Below are 20,912 nucleotides of genomic sequence, written 5' to 3'. Positions count from 1 at the left end.
TACACCTCCTGGTGACCCTAATGCTAACTAAACATACTCCACCCTCTCTCGTAACTGACCAACTAGTTCAGCATCAGTCACAAACATCAACACCACAGACTTTAACTCCAATCACACTGCAAACCAATCACAGACTACAAATCAATAACACCCATAAAGTGCACGTGTCTCTGTGTGCTATGGGAAAGACTGTGTGCAAATTAACCTCTGTACGCAGACTTACCGGGACCTCCCCTATCCCCATGCAGGACAGCTGTGGCAAATAGGCCTCTTTCCTACACTGGATAATAACAATATTTGGTTAATGACTTGATTATGTTATTAGTGTTAGGATCAAGGCTGTTCAAACACTAATTTATTGAGATTTATTGAGATGTTTAGACCAGAGAACACCCCCAAATCACTAATTAGATCAGTTAAAATTCAAATCTCACACTGATCTTAAACAGAATTCTAACCCCTCCTCCCCCCAATTACCACTGTAACCCTCCAAACATCCATTTACTACCCTAACCCTAATTACCAGTCTATGGTTAATGCTGTACTGGGGTGAATGAAGCCTGGAGAAACTTTTACGTTTTAGTAGACATTAAATGTGCTTCAATTTTCTAAAGATAATAATCTAATAATAATAATAATAATAATATTAATCTTCAGAAAATATTGAAGTTATTCATAACAATGACATATAACTTACAATATTAGAACCCATGTCATTTCTTTTCCTCCATGTATCAAGCAGTAAGCTGGAGTTTGTTTATACATAGTATAAATGTATATTACTGACACTTACTCAATGTAATTAAGTGATGGGATGTAGTCGAAATGTCAAGAGCTATAAATTGTTTTTCTACAGCGAGGCTTCTGTCACAGTGTGTTGGGTATGAAATATCAACAGTTAAAATGCAGACACCATAATGTCAACACAGTTATACAGTCAATATGTAAAATGTGGACAGGGTTGTAATGCAGACAGTCAAAATGTCGACATAAATCACTAGATTTAAAACGGCAGTCAACGACATGATATAAAGAGATATGACATAGATGAGTAATGAGTTTGATTCTGACGAGGGCCCCATCTGTTTGTATGTTTCTCTCATGTTTGTATGGGTTTCTCCAGGGTGCTCCAGCTTCCTCCAACTTTGTGTGTGTGTAGGGTTAGGGTTTGATAGGGAGTTTAGATTGTAAGCTCCAATGAGGCAGGAACGGACGTGAGTGACTATATATCCTCTGTACTGCGTTATAATATCAGTGTTTATTTATACGGTGCCACAAATTCCCCCTGCACTGTACAATCATCTTACAAATATGACATCCATGAATTTAATAAACGTAATAACAGAAAACATTTAAGCATAACAGCACATACATGTAATAGTCATTAGCTAGCAATTACAGCTACCCCGGATACCGATACATATTCCAAACATGTGAGTGAATAAACAGTAGAAGATTCAGCTTAAGACATACCATCAGTGGGTACGAGGTGGATAAACATGAGACATAGGGTAGAGACGACCCTGCCCATATAATAAATATAAGATAGACAAATAGCAGCTAAATCATTCAGTGTGACAGCTCAACTTCATAGAGGGAAAGCTGAAAACATACCAGACACCAGAACTGGCATGATCCATGAGCTTATACATCCATAGGACAGCATCTATCAACAGCTGATATGCACTATGTCTAAGAGAAATGGAAGATATGTTATTTTTACTGAGTGCATGGGATCAGTTTACAAAGGGTCACTAACTAAATTAAAACGACAAAACTTTTGTCAATCACTAATAATGGTTTATGCCATATTGCGGGCATGGACAACCTGTGACTTTCCAGGTGTTGAGAACTACAAGCTCCAGCATGCTTTGCCAGTCGATAGATGGCAACACCCGGAGAGCCACAGGTTGTCCAAGTTTGCCCTATTGACTCTGCAGATTATGTTGGAGCTTTAAAAATATATTAAACATAAAAAATAATACGTATGTTCACCAACTCCATAAAAAATGTATTAGTCTAAAGTTGAACATTTTCTCAGCTTTAAACTTTGTGGCACTAATGCCAAACTGGTAAAAATTGTCTGCACTGACTTGTTTTTTTTTTTTAAATGACATTTAAAAGTAAATATTTCTTTGGCTTTGTGAATTTGGCTACAAATGTAATTCATTCATCACCCTTGCAGATTTTATAACTAATTACAAAATTAGTTCTTAGTTCTCTAATATGCAGAGCGGTCTGATGATGGCACATGAGATATGAACTCAGATTATTCCGTGGCAGATGTACGTCGTAGCATCCTCTATACCCGACTCCATTGAAACGAGACAATTTATGCACAAGACACAAAGTGACTGATTACTGCATATTAAACAGACCCGTATTCTCAAATTAAAAAAAGCAGTGCACAATGACAGCTTTCCTTATAATAAAAATTAATTTACATAAGAGATTTATTTAGTAAAATTACTTTAGTTTAAAATATATATAATTAACTACAAAGAAACAGGCATTGGTTTGCAGTTTGAATGGCTGCAGCTGTCTTTATTAGTAAAAGTTGACTTTTCATGAATTGCTGTGGAATTAGGAGCTACTAGAAGTGTGTGTGTGTGTGTGTGTGCGCATCTCATAACATCACTCTAAAGCAGTGATGCACAAACTGAGTGTCCTTCTAACCCAATGCAGCGCATTACCCTTAATCTCAGTAATAAATTAAAACAATTAATCAAGTGTAGTCGTGGAGGGATTGGTAATCCCTGTGATCATGGACAGGCTATCTTAGTACCGCTGGTTTGAGGACCCAGGGGTGCACGAAAAGCACTTCGGGATGGAAACGCCACTGAGAGAGTAAGGCACTGAGCACTTTTTGTTTTACAGCTTTTGTGTTGCTGCACTTTCTACAACAGCCCAGCCAATAGGTTTTTTTATTCACCTCTTTTGTTAGTCACTTCCACTTATATTTTTGTCTTTTTTCACGGACTGTTGTGGAGACCCTTATTAGCCTCATCCTGATATGGTGGAGGCTTGGTGTGTCCCTGAGGTTTCCAACCCTTCAAACCTTCCTATCTCCCCACTTCCGGGGGGGGGTCAGAAGATTCGGTGTCCTGGGGGAAGACTCTGCAGACCCCAGGGCAAAAGTAAACCTTCTGAGCCTTGTGGGAAAGGCTAAGGAGGCCCCCTAAGGGACCCCTTGGTCTCAGGAGTTGGGGATAAAGGGGCCCCTCCTTTTTAGAGGAGGGAGTGAAGGTCCATACCCTTGCACTCTTTTTGTGTTTTTTGCACTTTACTGACTGAACATCAGCAGATATTTTAATGTAAGATAAAGTGTTGAAGCTAAAAGCAAACAATTCTGATAATATTATAGGACTTCTGGGTGACCAGATTTTCCATCCGCTTACGAAATTTAGGTGAAAGACTGCAACAAACACAATGAAATTCTGCAGAGAGGTTTCCATCAGCCAACCTGTTGCTTGTTGTTTTTAATGTGCCCCTTGATAGAGAGCGTCTGTTCACATGTGGAAGTGAAATCAGAAATAGACAACAACTTTGTAGCACTCTGGTGCATAACAGGGCCTTACCTTGCTTTAATCACACAGCTCTTTCCCTCGTGGAAAGACCACGCAGTCTATCCCTCCTCCTATGATCTCAGATGCTGCTGTGTGACCTCACTACGTTGTGCAGAGAAGGTCACAGGATAATGGCAGGTGGGATATGGAAGAAGAGGTCAGGGGAGGTAAGGTAGGATAGAAGGGAGAAGACAAAGAGAGAGTACAGGATATAGAAGATTAATTTACCCTTCATGTGGGATGTATTAGACACAGTGATTGATCTATTTCCATAGCAAACATTATAACATATAGTGTATATAGCCAGAGATGACAAAAATACTAACAATAGGGGACACCAGGGAAGCAGAGAGCTGCTGGACGTGACCTCCGCTGACCCTCTGATCCGATTGGGAAATCCATATGCTCTCGTTTACAAATAGGGAAATCTGAGCAAAAATAGCATTTGCTCTGTAGTTTTGCATTATTGCGGTTCCTAAAGTACCTTGTACTGTGCTGTGTCTTATTGCAATGTTTTACCTTTCCTTAGAGCTTACTTGGTATATCCACGTAACAGTTACATAGTAGAGCAGGACAACTGCCAATAACACGATGAACAGAACAGAAACGAGTAGCATAGTACAGGGGAAGGTAGGAGCTTACCAGCATGAAGCAGGTCTGTGGCCAGAAGCAATGGCAGAGAAGCTACTAGGAGAGCAGGTGAAGGTGTTAGACATGGGTACACAGGTGGATATGATAGTGAATGCAGGAGAACTGGAGGAAAGATGGCCCTGCTCGTAAGAGCTTACAATCTAGGAGTCTTGGAGGTGAGAGTGGGTTGAGGTAATAAGTACGATAGGGCTTGACAGGTCAGGGAGCATGACCAGTAGGTATGCGGAAATTAAAGGAAATTGGCAAGATGCTTTCTTTGATTAATTGATGATTGGGTGCTATTTATCATCATAATAGTTATTGCAGCAAAAAGTGTACATTTTTTTTATTGCTACAATACTAATCACTTTACAGACGATTTTCACAAACACGCTCCCAGCTGCCGTGACTTTGGGGGTGTTTGCTGTCACACGATTCCAGCCTGCAGTCTCTCTTTACCTATCACACAGGTTATAGACCTACTGAATTGCCCCCAAATAGCGCTCACACCTCACACACTTCATGATTGCCACCACCTATTGAATACAGGCAATAGGACCCCAATATACTGTCCCACACTGGCACACAAGGCTTCTAGCTGCTCACAGACTAGCAAGACCCACATCAGCAAGCAAAGGGTTAACTCTTCACACCTCCAGACTGTTACACAAATGTAATTACAAGCACGCACAGCTTGTTAATCAAATGTATCAACAAATCACATACTGGCATTCAAAGGGTTAACTTGGTCGAGCTATTTCTTCCTAACAGGCTAATGGATTCATTAGAGTATCAAGTACACCCCATATTAAATTATAGATTTAATATACAAAAGTTCAGGGCATACAGATATAAAAAAAAAATAATGAATAAACAATTAATAGATTGCGATAACAGTAAAAACAGTTTAAATTACAAGGGGTTACATTCAGAATTGCACTTACTTGAGTTGTATAATGTGCCATGAGAATTGGCTAGGAAGATGGACAGCTTATCAATGTGAATTGATTTCCCAAAAGAGTCTGACAACTTGCACCTTCCCAACACGGGGTTTTTTCACACGGAGTGGGTCTTTTGTGTTTACAGTACCTATTGAAAGGAAGTCTATTAGGAAGTGGAATACATGATCAAAAACAATGGATGTCTGATCTGCATATCTTAAGCAGGTCTCCTCACAAAAGGGTTTACTCAACCTAATGACCTCCTACTGGGCTAATTGTTTCCTTTTAAAATAAAAAAAAATTTGGTCAAACATTTATCCGAGTTTAAAATCAGGTTCACTTCTGTGTATCAATGCAATATTTTATTTGGGTCCTGACATTTAATATTCTATTTCATCATATCAGATTTATGCTCTCATTCTGACAACGGTATGTAGTCCATTCACATCAGTCCTTCTCCATTGGAGCTTACAATTTAAATCCCCTAACAAACACAGAGAGTAGGGTCCATCTTTTTCGGAAGCCAATTAACCTACCAGTAAGTTTTAGGAGCATGGGAGGAAACAGAGCACCTGGAGGCTCCACACAAACACAAGAAGGTAGCCATGCTAACCACTGTTCCACTCGGCTGCTAACACTAGGCAATTTTTACCCCATGTAATTGGAGGTCAACATCGGAATAAGGAAATTTAGATGTAGAAAAGATGATTAAAATCCAGCCTAGTAGGCGAAGCCATAAGAGGCTGATGCAATGTAAATGTCTGCACTATCCAGCCAGAAGAGACTGCTGTTCTGTAAATGTCTGCACTATCCAGCCAGAAGAGGCTGTTGCTCTGTAAATGTCTGCACTATCCAGCCAGAAGAGACTGCTGTTCTGTAAATGTCTGCACTATCCAGCCATAAGAGGCTGTTGCTCTGTAAATGTCTGCACTATCCAGCCATAAGAGGCTGTTGCTCTGTAAATGTCTGCACTATCCAGCCAGGAGAGGCTGAACGGTTACGTAATTCTAAGTTTCTTTTTTTGCATTAACTCAAGATTTGCCTAGTTTATTACTTAATGCCAAGGAATAGGACCAAGCAGACACTCCTGTTAACTGAATATTTGTACCTGAAGATCTCAGGCAAGCTGTCTTATCAGAGAAATATGATAGCAAAATGTGGTGTCACCCTGGCATCAATAAAACTGTTGATCTCCTCTATCAAGAAGTATGGTGGGTATTTATTAAAAAGGTTCACAAGTATCTGTAGATAACGGATATAATATTATATAGGTTAATTGTTTTGTACATTTTGGCATCTCTATTTATTCAGAATGTAGCATTCCTCTGTTTGTCTCATGATTGTGTAGAACACTGTCTTATATTAGGTATAGACTTGTCATATTTATAAAGCCTTTAAACCAACAGACAGATGTAACAAATCAACTAGACCCTTGAGCAATAACTTAAATGTCTCATCTGATTTATGATATGATTGATCTAAATTTCTACTATGGGCTAAGTTTGTTCTGAACAATCTGACACATTCCTCTTCCAAGGTCTCCCCATTCTTTTGTGTGTATGAGTATCAAACAAAGTCATGTTAATATAGTTTTCAGACATGCCAGCGTTGGGTCACTTCTCACAGTGGTTGAGAACCATTTGGAGGAATGTACAAACTTCTCTGAAATAATCTGTTTCCCAGGACAAAAAAATTGCTGATATGCACAGAAGTTCAGCTATTAAGTTCAGAGTAGAAGATTGAGTGTGGTTATCCCCCAGAAATATCAGGCTGAGACAACCTTCTGCTAAGTTAAGATATAGCTATATACCTATATATATATACACACACATGTGTATATATATATATAAATGTCTAGTGGCGTGTGTTAGTCTGTCTGTGTGTGGAAAAAATAAAACCAAGCTGCAGCGCCACCTGCTGGGCGGAGTTATACACTGACCTACTAAATTCTTAGTGTGTGTGGAAAAAAAAATTCAGAAAGGGCTGAAATTTGGTATACTAAGATGTTTTTAATTTGTTAATTTAATTTGTTAATTGTTAAAAGTCTTTATAAAGATCTAAAAAATATATATATATATTTCTTGAAGGGGAAGTGACAGTGGGGAGTGGTTGGTGGTTGAGGCCTGGGCTATGGCCCAAATGCATGACAAGAACCTTTTTAACACCTTAAGTAGCTTGATTTGACTAGAATGCATGAGTATCATGCACGGGTTAACTTATATATATATATATATATATATATATATATATACGGTACATATATCGGTCTGTTTAAAATTTCTATAATTATGAACCTAGTGGCTGTACAGCTAAAAGTATCTCCCTCCATCAGAATATCCAAGATGTTTCATATTTCCATACTCAAGCTAGTGATCTCAGCCTATTTCCACTGTTTGCCTTGACATCACTCAACTTTCCTGACACTCAGGTGCTTAGAATCATTGATCAGCTCTGTAAGGGCTGATGGGCTGATTGGGATTGGTTCCAGGTGGCTTTATAAGGCTACATCTAAAAGGGGAAAGAAGCTGGTTGATAATATCAACTTGATATCAACCAACTTCTTTCCCCTTTTAGATATACTACAATTAAGTTTAGGTTGTACCCCACATAACAAATATTTAATAATATCTATCTGTGTTAAATAAAAAAAGAAATAAAAATATTGTGGAATAATTTGGGCATCAGTTTCTTGCAATTTAGTGCGGCAATCTGTCTCTCTTCTCCTATTATAAATTGGCTTTATGAGGCTGTCAGCAACACACTCATTGCCTGTTGTAAGAGTTAGCTTGTCTAAGCACTGTGCTCTATATTTTGTTTCCTGTTGGATTTTTGACCCTCATCATTTATTTATATAGCGCCACTGATTCCACAGCGCTGTACAGAGAACTCACTCACATCAGTCCCTGCCCCTTTGGAGCTTACAGTCTAAATTCCCTAAGACAGACACACTAGGGTCAATTCTGATAGCAGCCAATTAACCTACCAGTATATTTTTTGGAGTATGGGAGGAAACCGGAGCACCAGGAGGAAACCCACGCAAACATGGGGAGAACTTACAAACTCCACACAGATAAGGCCATGGTCGGGAATTGAACTCATGACCCCAGCGCTGCGAGGCAGAAGTGCTAACCACTAAACCACCGTGCTGCCCATACTCTGTTTATGTATTGACTGTTCTATCTGCCCTGCTATTCTGTTTGTTGCATGGTACTATTTGGGACTTTACCTGACTATTCTGCTCCTTATATTCTGTGACCATTTGTCATCTGGTATTTGCTCTGTGTTGATTCATCAGTTTATAAGTATAGACCTTTAATACTGCACAAGACCTGAGGCAACAGAGTACATTGAGCATATACAGTTACTGATTATAAAACCTCTTGTCATTTTTCATAACAGTGCCTCAATAAATGTTCTCAGAAAAGCAATTAAAACCATTACATGTGACAAAACATGAATATAAAGTTTCTTTACTTATTATTCTGTCTGAAAATTTTTAATTTTATATTGCTGTTCAAGTGTAAAAGTTATCTAGAGAATATCTAAAATATAAATAAAATAAAATGTCATCTTGTCACTTATTTTTGTCGTTTTATGTTTTTAACTGCTCCTACATGCTGATAAAATACTTCCATATTCTATTAAGAAATACTATATTTTACCCCAGGATATCGTTATAAATATGATGCTAAGCTGGAGGAAACGTGATGGTGTGTTCACTATTTTATTGTCGGGTTCTCCTCCAAACATTGCCCAGTGGTCCTTGGCTTACATTAGGTCCAGGGGTGACTTCCAGCTCCGGTGTAACTGGTGTCCTTTTTACACAGTTCTGCTGTTTGCAAATAGTGTAAGTTAGGTTCTTCAAAAGTAGTTGTTGATAAACTAAATGTGTTTTGGCTGTAACTCCCTCAGTGGGTGAATGGGGTTTGGCTGTAACTCCCTCAGTGGGTGAATGGGGTTTAGCTGTAACTCCCTCAGTGGGTGAATGGGGTTTGGCTGTAACTCCCTCAGTGGGTGAATGGGGTTTAGCTGTAACTCCCTCAGTGGGTGAATGGGGTTTGGCTGTAACTCCCTCAGTGGGTGAATGGGGTTTGGCTGTAACTCCCTCAGTGGGTGAATGGGGTTTGGCTGTAACTCCCTCAGTGGGTGAATGGGGTTTGGCTGTAACTCCCTCAGTGGGTGAATGTGTTTTGGCTGTAACTCCCTCAGTGGGTGAATGGGGTTTGGCTGTAACTCCCTCAGTGGGTGAATGTGTTTTGGCTGTAACTCCCTCAGTGGGTGAATGGGGTTTGGCTGTAACTCCCTCAGTGGGTGAATGGGGTTTGGCTGTAACTCCCTCAGTGGGTGAATGGGGTTTGGCTGTAACTCCCTCAGTGGGTGAATGGGGTTTGGCTGTAACTCCCTCAGTGGGTGAATGGGGTTTGGCTGTAACTCCCTCAGTGGGTGAATGGGATTTAGCTGTAACTCCCTCAGTGGGTGAATGGGGTTTGGCTGTAACTCCCTCAGTGGGTGAATGGGGTTTGGCTGTAACTCCCTCAGTGGGTGAATGGGGTTTGGCTGTAACTCCCTCAGTGGGTGAATGGGGTTTGGCTGTAACTCCCTCAGTGGGTGAATGGGGTTTGGCTGTAACTCCCTCAGTGGGTGAATGTGTTTTGGCTGTAACTCCCTCAGTGGGTGAATGGGGTTTGGCTGTAACTCCCTCAGTGGGTGAATGTGTTTTGGCTGTAACTCCCTCAGTGGGTGAATGGGGTTTGGCTGTAACTCCCTCAGTGGGTGAATGGGGTTTGGCTGTAACTCCCTCAGTGGGTGAATGGGGTTTGGCTGTAACTCCCTCAGTGGGTGAATGGGGTTTGGCTGTAACTCCCTCAGTGGGTGAATGGGGTTTGGCTGTAACTCCCTCAGTGGGTGAATGGGGTTTGGCTGTAACTCCCTCAGTGGGTGAATGGGGTTTGGCTGTAACTCCCTCAGTGGGTGAATGGGGTTTGGCTGTAACTCCCTCAGTGGGTGAATGTGTTTTGGCTGTAACTCCCTCAGTGGGTGAATGGGGTTTGGCTGTAACTCCCTCAGTGGGTGAATGTGTTTTGGCTGTAACTCCCTCAGTGGGTGAATGGGGTTTGGCTGTAACTCCCTCAGTGGGTGAATGGGGTTTGGCTGTAACTCCCTCAGTGGGTGAATGGGGTTTGGCTGTAACTCCCTCAGTGGGTGAATGGGGTTTGGCTGTAACTCCCTCAGTGGGTGAATGGGGTTTAGCTGTAACTCCCTCAGTGGGTGAATGGGGTTTGGCTGTAACTCCCTCAGTGGGTGAATGGGGTTTGGCTGTAACTCCCTCAGTGGGTGAATGGGGTTTGGCTGTAACTCCCTCAGTGGGTGAATGGGGTTTAGCTGTAACTCCCTCAGTGGGTGAATGGGGTTTGGCTGTAACTCCCTCAGTGGGTGAATGGGGTTTAGCTGTAACTCCCTCAGTGGGTGAATGGGGTTTGGCTGTAACTCCCTCAGTGGGTGAATGGGGTTTGGCTGTAACTCCCTCAGTGGGTGAATGGGGTTTGGCTGTAACTCCCTCAGTGGGTGAATGGGGTTTGGCTGTAACTCCCTCAGTGGGTGAATGGGGTTTGGCTGTAACTCCCTCAGTGGGTGAATGGGGTTTGGCTGTAACTCCCTCAGTGGGTGAATGTGTTTTGGCTGTAACTCCCTCAGTGGGTGAATGGGGTTTGGCTGTAACTCCCTCAGTGGGTGAATGGGGTTTGGCTGTAACTCCCTCAGTGGGTGAATGGGGTTTGGCTGTAACTCCCTCAGTGGGTGAATGGGGTTTGGCTGTAACTCCCTCAGTGGGTGAATGGGGTTTGGCTGTAACTCCCTCAGTGGGTGAATGGGGTTTGGCTGTAACTCCCTCAGTGGGTGAATGGGGTTTGGCTGTAACTCCCTCAGTGGGTGAATGGGGTTTGGCTGTAACTCCCTCAGTGGGTGAATGTGTTTTGGCTGTAACTCCCTCAGTGGGTGAATGGGGTTTGGCTGTAACTCCCTCAGTGGGTGAATGGGGTTTGGCTGTAACTCCCTCAGTGGGTGAATGGGGTTTGGCTGTAACTCCCTCAGTGGGTGAATGGGGTTTGGCTGTAACTCCCTCAGTGGGTGAATGGGGTTTAGCTGTAACTCCCTCAGTGGGTGAATGGGGTTTGGCTGTAACTCCCTCAGTGGGTGAATGGGGTTTGGCTGTAACTCCCTCAGTGGGTGAATGGGGTTTGGCTGTAACTCCCTCAGTGGGTGAATGGGGTTTGGCTGTAACTCCCTCAGTGGGTGAATGGGGTTTGGCTGTAACTCCCTCAGTGGGTGAATGGGGTTTAGCTGTAACTCCCTCAGTGGGTGAATGGGGTTTGGCTGTAACTCCCTCAGTGGGTGAATGGGGTTTGGCTGTAACTCCCTCAGTGGGTGAATGGGGTTTGGCTGTAACTCCCTCAGTGGGTGAATGGGGTTTGGCTGTAACTCCCTCAGTGGGTGAATGTGTTTTGGCTGTAACTCCCTCAGTGGGTGAATGGGGTTTGGCTGTAACTCCCTCAGTGGGTGAATGGGGTTTGGCTGTAACTCCCTCAGTGGGTGAATGGGGTTTGGCCGATATGTTCTCCCTTTAAATACACTCTGAGCGTTTGTCTGAATTTCTCCAGCTTTCTGACTGGAAGTGATGTTACTGGCTATCGCTTCAATTTCTGTGTGTTACATTATAATCAAAACTGATGTTAAGGTATAAGCATGTTTTTAGAAGGCTTAAGGTCACTTCCAGTCAGAAAGCCTTGTAAAAACGGACAAAAGGCCAGAGAGAATTTAAAGGAAGGTCAAACCCCAGGTTACCATCCAAATGCATTCAGTTTATGTTGCGGATTATTCTAAACTACATTTCAGCAACTTAAATTGTACCACTCTTTAGATAGATAACAAATTCGGATGGGTAAAAAAGGACAAAAGGCACCAGTCACCCTTAATAATGCAAACTAAAGGAAGAAATTAAGAGTACAACTGCTTCCCCCAGCTAGTCAATGAGAAAGATGCTGTCAGTACAGCAACCAGGCCTCAAGCACATCTGGGCCGCACCATTTCATTAATATATGTTTGAAAATAGTTTTAATTATATATTTTCTACCTATTGATTTTAATCCATACTCCTCGTTTTCACCAATGTGTTCCAAGGAGAAAGAAACTGAGATTGTGAAAATGAAATTGTTAATGTCCTATATGACAAATCTCATATAGAGATGGCAGTGAACAAATACAAAACTCAATGTCATTTTACTGAAGGTAGAAAACCCACAAACCCTCAATCTAACAGATTTTTCATTTTCTTTTTACAGTATGTGGCATTTGCCTCCCTCTTCTTCATTCTGGTTTCCATCACCACCTTCTGCCTCGAGACTCATGAACGATTTAACCCCATCGTGAACAAAACGGAAATTGAAACAATTGGGAATGAGACCCAGCAACGCTTTTACAGGGAAACTGAGACCGAAGCCTTCCTGACCTACATCGAAGGTGTCTGTGTAGTGTGGTTTACATTTGAGTTCCTCATGAGGATTACATTCTGTCCAAACAAGGTGGAATTTATCAAAAATACTTTAAACATCATTGACTTTGTGGCCATTCTGCCTTTTTATTTGGAGGTTGGACTGAGTGGCCTGTCTTCCAAAGCCGCTAAAGACGTCTTGGGCTTCTTAAGAGTTGTCCGTTTTGTGCGCATTCTTCGAATTTTCAAGCTGACCAGGCATTTTGTAGGCCTGAGGGTTCTGGGACATACCCTTCGTGCTAGCACAAATGAGTTCTTGCTGCTCATCATATTCTTGGCATTGGGGGTTTTAATATTTGCCACAATGATCTATTATGCTGAGAGAATAGGTGCTAATCCTAATGATCCTAGTGCCAGTAATCATACACATTTTAAAAATATCCCCATCGGCTTCTGGTGGGCCGTTGTCACCATGACCACCCTTGGCTACGGAGACATGTTTCCTCAGACATGGTCTGGCATGCTGGTGGGAGCACTATGTGCTCTTGCTGGTGTGCTGACTATTGCTATGCCTGTACCTGTCATTGTGAACAATTTTGGAATGTATTATTCCTTAGCTATGGCTAAGCAGAAGCTACCAAAGAAAAAAAAGAAGCATATCCCACGCCCTCCCCAACTGGGATCTCCCAATTATTGTAAATCTGCTGTAAACTCTCCACATCACAGTACTCAGAGTGACACATGCCCGCTCGCACAAGAAGAAATGTTAGAAATGAACAGAGGAGGTAGGAAACCACTTCGAGGAATGTCCATTTGATCATCACCACTCATTCCTTGTAGAATTAAGATTCAGTCAAACTTCTTAACTAGCAAATGCATAGGGCATTTACCCATTGATGGTCCCATATCACACATTCTGAGTGTGTGAAGCAGAAGGCTAGGTTTCTGGGACGTGTAAGATGAGTCAGTAGAGGGTCTTCAGAAGTTTCAGGGTAGATAACCATCATTTTGGAAAGTAGGAAAGACACAGGATATAGAATCTTGCTGTTTTGGAGATCGCTAAACTTTTGGTGGGAAAAAATGCTGCACAGGCGGTTCCTGGACTATAAATATGAGCAAACATATTAAAAGCAAAAGGAGCTCTGAAATCAGTTCATGTTTGATAGCTGACAAATTGGGGTTGGGATTATGGCCGACCAGATTTCAGATGAGTGAATCTTCACCTGTATTGATGTAACATTTGAGGATTGAGAACTAGTAAATGTATTCTATGATAAACATATGACTGCAATAGAAAATTGGAAGTTACACTTTTGAAGAGCTAAGTACAAGTAATTTTATAGTGTCATTTACTGAAGCAGCACAAACAACTCACTAGGAGCAAAATCTAGATGTACTGTAGGAATTTTACTCTTTAGCATGTAAGGACATCTCTTATACAGTATATTATGACAGTGACTAGTTTTATTTAATTGTAGAATTTGAATGGGTCTCATCGATTGCATACAGATCTAGAGATTTTCTGGAAGAGTAGAATGAAAATATTAAGAGCAGACACTTCTGTTTCATTGCAGTGATGAATAAATCATTTCAGTGTAACAATCAGATCCATGCCAGCAATATGCCCAATCTCAGCCAGTTTTACTGAGTAGATTATCATATCCCATGGTCAGTGGTCATTTCTAGAATGATCTCAGTTTTATGAGATGTCTTCTACACTTTACAATGGGGCTTTGATGTGATCATTGTACCCCACTCTCTACCTCTACCCATGGAATTTAAGTGGTATTACTATATATTAACACGATAATAACTGCTTGATACAGTAACCAATACAATATTGAAATAATTCCAGGAACATATATGTATTCCTAGAATAAACATGCTTATTCATATTACAGTGTAAGCAAATGTATGTGTGTGTGTATATATATATATATATATATATACACACATATATAGTAAGTAAACAGTAACAGTTAAGCATGGCTATAAAACAACTCACCAGCAAATTAATTTCCCTAACAGATTGTGAATGTACAGTAACAGTAGATGATTACAATTCTTTACACAGAACACCTTGCTCAAGGATTAGAAAAAACATCAGGCTTTTGGTAGCAATTTGCAATCAATGATTGACATGTAGTTTCTCCTGTTTGTTTCTGTATCATGCATGATACCCCATAATGTGAGAAAAACAAAGTAAGTGAAACAACTCCTGGCTCTGTAGCTCACTGACCGCTGGGAACATATTCAAATAGAGAATTTAGAAACCTGATATTATTTAGGTTCAATATTTCCCACAGTGTTTCTTCCCTGACTACGGCAACGCTACAATTGGGTTCTGCTCATGTATATTTCATGGGAATGTTTAGCGAATCTTTGTTTTTCTCCTGTCACAAATTCATTATTTAATGTCAGCACATTGTGTAAGTTCTGTTTTTACATCAATCACTTGCTTTTTCCACATTTATATACTATTGCACTTTAGGACAAATAACTACCAACACCAGTATTAAATACCCTAATAGGAGGATAGATGAACAGTATTATTTAGCTCTGATATTACATAACTGCAGAAAACATTCATATTTTGAGAACAAACTGTATCCAACTGATGTGTTTTACTTTTACTATCTGCATATAAGGATAATCATAACATGGGACAAACACAGGACTTCTAGAGGGGGTTTCTAAATACGTTTTCGGAAAAGAGCATGCACATAAACACTTGCTGCAATAAGCAGAAAAGTATGTATATAAATGTACTAACTTTTGATAAATATATAAATAAAAAAAAAATAAAAAAAGAAAGGCATAAAGTATGCTGGACATTAAAAAAAAAACAACCCACATAAATATTAACTTCTTACCAAATGAATGTGATGAATAGGAATTTCCTTACATACAATTAAATTTGACGTCATCTGAGTAGCCTAGAAACTGCAGAATATCATCATCACCATTTATTTATATAGCGCCACTAATTCCGCAGCGCAGAGAACTCACTCACATCAGTCCCTGCCCCATTGAAGCTTACAGTCTAAATTCCCTAACACACACACACACACAGACATAGGGTCAATTAACCTACCAGTATGTTTTTGTAGTGTGGGAGGGAATCGGAGCACCCGGAGGAAACCCACGCAAACACAGGGAGAATATATAAACTCCACACAGATAAGGCCATGGTCGGGAATTTAACTCATAACCCCAGTGCTGAGAGGCAGAAGTGCTAACCACTAAGCCACCGTACCTCTTTCACACTACCTAAAAGCCCTGGCGACATGGGTCTAGGCTTAGTGTGAAAGGGGTCTCATGCATCTACCCGGGTCACATGACCCGGAAATTGAATCCAGGTCTTTTGGTTTTTTTTTTTCCAGAGTCTGACCCGGGAAGGCTGCAATCTGAATGGTGAGACCCGGGTTTTTCAATCCGGGCCTCACCGAAACCTATTGATCGGTAAAAACCCCCCCACAAAAAAACACATCACAAGAGGAGCCAATCAGAGCTCCTCTTGTGATGTTGCCAGGGAGACCTGGGCAGACCTGTGTTCAGTATGAACGTGGTGTACCCGGGTATTTGCCTGGGTGTCCTGCACTGTCCCCCGGCAATATCCCAGTTCATAAACCCGGAATATCGCCAGGGCGGCAGTGTGAAAATGGTATAACTTACTTTTACAGCGTTCACTACTGAATCACTGGAGCCAAAACATAAGTAACAATCATAGATTAGAGACAAAAATAAAGAACAATCATAGTGGCCAAGTTCATTAAAACAATAGCAGATCCCCACAAAAACGGGACTTAGACTGCAGACTACGTTATATAGGTGGAGGTCGCTAGACACCATTCCCCCCTCCTAAAACCAAAGAGCGGTCGTAATTCATGTATGGGGTGAACCCCCCCCCCCCCCCGAAATCACTTTATCAATTTACGGACACCGGCTTACTTGACTGAATGTAGTGCCTGTAAACAGAAGGTGATGGAACAATGATTCAGTCGTTTATGTAGTATAACTGCAAGGACGTTTTTCTTCTTTTTTCTGACATCTATATTAGTGACAAATTTACTGACGTTTTATTGATGATAGTTGGCAACTCTGGATAACTACTAATCTAAACTCCCAATATTAGCACTTAAACAGTTATTACTTAGGAGTTGGGCATCTACTGATATTAGGGTTTTTGTATTTTTTTTAATTTAGCACAAATTGGTTGAAAACTTCAGATAGCCAAGTGAGCAAACATAAAATGAGCTGGGTGCAATAACTACTTCTATAATAACTGTTTATTTCTAAACAATTCCTCAAACAGGATGCAGCCCTTTATTATTCCACTTTCAATCTACACAGAGTGGGAGCTGCCATATTGTTTTCTAAATGGGACAGTGTCCCAAGTGGTACAGACAAAAAATTAAAAACCATCATGCTTCAATGAACTTACCAATGTTTAATTCAACAACAAGGGTTTTACAATCTTTGAAAATATGATTCTTGAAAAAGTATTCAGCCCACAACCTGTAAATTGTTTTTTTTAGTATAAGAATTATTGGATGAGATCATTGTCCTGTTGAAAAACACATTCCCTCCCCAGTAGCGGAAGGTAGCAGATTGTTGACCAGGATTTATCTTCCCATCAATCTTGAGAAGGTTGCCGAGTCCCCATACCATAAAGCTACCACCCCCATACTTCACAGTGGGGTCACCTGACTGGTGTACAGTGCTTCATTTGCACCATACACATTGCTTTGCATTCAGGCCAAAAAGTTCCATATGGTGTCATCAGAGCACAAGACTTTCTGCCACATCTCTGCAGTACTGTCCAGCCAGCTTTTTAATAACTCCTTGTAGACAAGTTTATGAGTATTTTTCATCCAGGGTTTCTTCCTTGTGACCCTCATACCAAGCACCATTTTGTGAAATGCCTTGGAGATTATTGACCCATTTACATTATCCTCCATCGCAGTGACTACCTTATGTTGTTCAATGTTGCAGTTGATCTCACTGTAACTCCGCAGCTAAGTGCCCTTTTTATCCGTGAACTGGGAATGCCCTGATCTAGCCAGTGAGGCTGTAGTTTCAGATGTTTCCACTACTAGATTAGAGTGCACTGGGTTCCCCGGAACTAAAAATACCTTTGTAATGGTCTTATACCCTTCCCCAAATTGCAGGATCTGTGTCATTCGCTTAACCAGAGTACATGGCAATGCATGTCCTAAGCTGCTGGTTAGGAAACAGCTTAGCTGCTATCAATGTTACATCAGTAAACAAATAATATACTAAGAACTATAAATGACACAACACAGCATTACAAACACAGGGGGAAGATGACAGAAGATAAGGAGGTGCTGTGGATCTAGTAAGTTTTGAAGGCTCTTAAAGATATTTTGTAATAAGAGAGCATCTATGCACTAGCTATAGCTAGTATGTCTTTGTTTAACTAAGTGTGCTTAAATGATATCCATGATACCCACATTACCATAAAGGCATGAAAGAAGTATCTTGCAGCAAACTTCAGCTACTTTCATGTTTATTTTATTAAGCCACTCTCTCAGCAAGAGTATGAATGGGGACTTCTAATCTTGAAATCAATGCTTTGGGTGCAGTCAACAAGTTGACAGGTATTATATTAGTGAATATGATGTGAGAGGCTGATAGGTATTATATTAGTGAATATGATGTGAGAGGCTGACAGGTATTATATTACTGCAGTGTTGCCCAAGCAGTGCATGTTTTCCACACCTCTCTGCTGGAGCACAGGTGTATTCATTACTGACCGACACATTTTAAAAGATCCACAGGTGGTGTAATTATTTAATTTGTGAAAAATTTGTGGAAAACCTGCACTGTCCGGGGTCCCTGAGGACTGGGTTTGGGAAACACTTTAGTGAATATGTTGCGAGAGGTTGACATTTATTATATTAGTGAATATGTTGTATTGTATAGATTGGTAGTATTTCTAGTGAATAATTTGTATAGTGTGGGCTGATAATAGATGTATGAATAGGTTGTATAATGTGGGCTTATAGCACATTACTAAATATGTTATGAGAGGTTAACAGATATCCTATTAGTGAATGTGTTGAAGCTTAAGTGAGGCAAGAGAAGTATAGTGTGATAATGTATATGATTGCAATGTATTACTTTTAAATCTTGAATAAACATCATACTATATTTCTCTTTATCCTCCTTTTGAGCACCACATAATAAAGTTATTAATATTAAATAGGTTTGTAGCAGGGGATCTTTGCTCTGTAGTGAACAAGTTACATACACATACTATGAATTTATCACGATAACTCCACCCAAAATAAAGGAAAGCAATTTTGATTAGGCTTATGTGAAATAATAAAAATAGCAAAAGCTCACATCCCCGATTCAGCAAATCTGACAATATCTATTAAGATGGAAGCAGGAGATCATTTCCTCTCCTCAAGGCTGACTTTTCTCAAACTGCTGTGGCATTCTCAAGGACCTAACACAGAGAAAAATCCCCCAGCACACTGCTATCCCCAGCAAAGGAGCTGCCATTTCTACTTGTACATAAAAATGCAAAAGTCTCAGTTGCACACATTGCAAATGTATGTTAAGCCACCCGCCACTTCACAGCGCTTTTGCTAATAGGGTGGTCCAAACTCTAAACAGTGAGAGTCCCATATATTTGGGCCATACATATATGTGTTTTTAAATTGAGAGCTAACTTACCAGGAGGTAATCCAGAAACCTCCAAATGACAATACAGCACCAGCACTCCCTCTCAGCTACTGACACCAACATGCCTCTCAAACAAACAAAACAGAAGTGGAAGTTGCACAATCAATTTATAGGCTCATAGCAGGTGCTTGAAAGGGTGGGGCTATCCTAAAAGTAACAGAGAAAAATCCTACAGCACACTGCTATTCTCAAGGACCTGCAGCATTCTGAGAACAGCCTGTCCAAGCAGCCTGGACCTTTAGGTGGACTTATTTTATTTGCCTCAACTAACTCCATCAAAGATGACACTTTTTTCATTTTCTGGTGCAATTATTCTTTGATTAAAACATTTTGGTGTAGGCTGGGGATAGTTTAGTTAATATGTTGTATGGTATGGGCTTGTAGTATTTTTTTCTTTTTGAAGCACTGGCCTATTGTTTAATGGGCAGATCTTCATTAGGTAGGTTGTTTGAGGTGAACTGAAAGATAATTAGCAACAATATAAGTGAATAGGGTGTGAAGTGTGGTTTGGCCGTATGTAACTATTATTATCGTAGATTTATAAGTCTCCACCGTGCTGTATAGTAGGGAAAACAGGACATACATAAAACAGAGATATAAAGGTAGACAAAATTAATACAGATGTGAAAATGAAGGGTATGGAGGGCCCTGCTCATTAGAGAGCTGACATTATAATTGGAAGAGGGCACAGCTGAAACAAAGTGAGCAAATGTGGCTCGGAGTGGAGATTGGGATAGCTGTTAGGGTGCATTAGAGCGAATATTATTATCGGTTATAAGGTCACCTCTATAAAAGAGATGGGTTTTTTAGAGAGCATCTTAAGATTTGAAGGCTGTGGAAAAGCCTAATTGGACGTGGATGGGAATTCCATAAGTGGGGAGAAGTAGGTGGGAGTGAGGTGGTTAGCAGAGACAAGGCGCAGGTCAGAGGTAAATCTAAGAGAGGGAAAGTATTTTGATATGTGATTTGAGGTGTATGAAGGGTGGTGATGTTGAGGGCTTTGTGGGTAAGGGCGAGTAATTTGAATTGGATTCTGGAGGATACAGGGACCCTGTGTTGGGATTTGAAAAGTGGTTCAGCAGATGTGAAGCGGTGAGAGAGGAAGATCAGTCTTGGCGCAGCATTTAGGATGGATTGAATTATGGGTATATGGGTATGCCAGATAGCAGGCGGTTGAAGTAGTCAAGACAGGAGATGATGAGAGAATGGATAAGAGAATTGAGAGCATCTTGGGTAAGAAAATATTCTGGCAATGTTTTTAAGGTGGAGTCTACAGGACTGGGAGAGAGTCTGGAGTGAGACATCAAGGGCGGAGTCAAGTGTGACATCAAGGCAGCGGGTTTGGGAGACTGAGGAAATTGTGGTGTTATTGGCAGTGAAGGAGATTTGAGGGCAGATGGTGATTCTGGCAGGAGGGAAGATGATAATCTGTTTTGGACATGTTGAGCTTTAGGTAACATTAGGACATCCATGTGGAGATAGCAGAAAGACAGTTGTTTACATGAGATAGTACAGAAGGGGAGAGGTCAGGGAAAGAGATATAGATTTGGGTGTCATCAGCGTAGAGATGGTACT

At 40.9% G+C, this 20,912-nt stretch overlaps 1 protein-coding gene across 3 annotated transcripts in view; it reads left to right on the top strand.

The window, feature by feature from the left end:
• The window catches only part of KCNC1 (potassium voltage-gated channel subfamily C member 1), an 88,760-nt gene that overhangs the window by 54,924 nt on the left and 12,924 nt on the right, over nt 1-20,912 (top strand). For all 3 annotated transcript variants that reach the window (XM_075187547.1, XM_075187545.1, XM_075187546.1), the window contains exon 2: nt 12,475-13,408. In XM_075187547.1, coding sequence (XP_075043648.1) covers nt 12,475-13,408 — 934 coding nt within the window. The remainder of the gene's footprint in view (nt 1-12,474; nt 13,409-20,912) is intronic.

This window comes from Mixophyes fleayi, chromosome 10 (assembly GCF_038048845.1).
Source record: "Mixophyes fleayi isolate aMixFle1 chromosome 10, aMixFle1.hap1, whole genome shotgun sequence".
Lineage (NCBI taxonomy): Eukaryota > Metazoa > Chordata > Amphibia > Anura > Limnodynastidae > Mixophyes > Mixophyes fleayi.
Note: the sequence above shows the minus strand (reverse complement) of the source record. Positions and strands in the feature narration are given on the sequence as shown.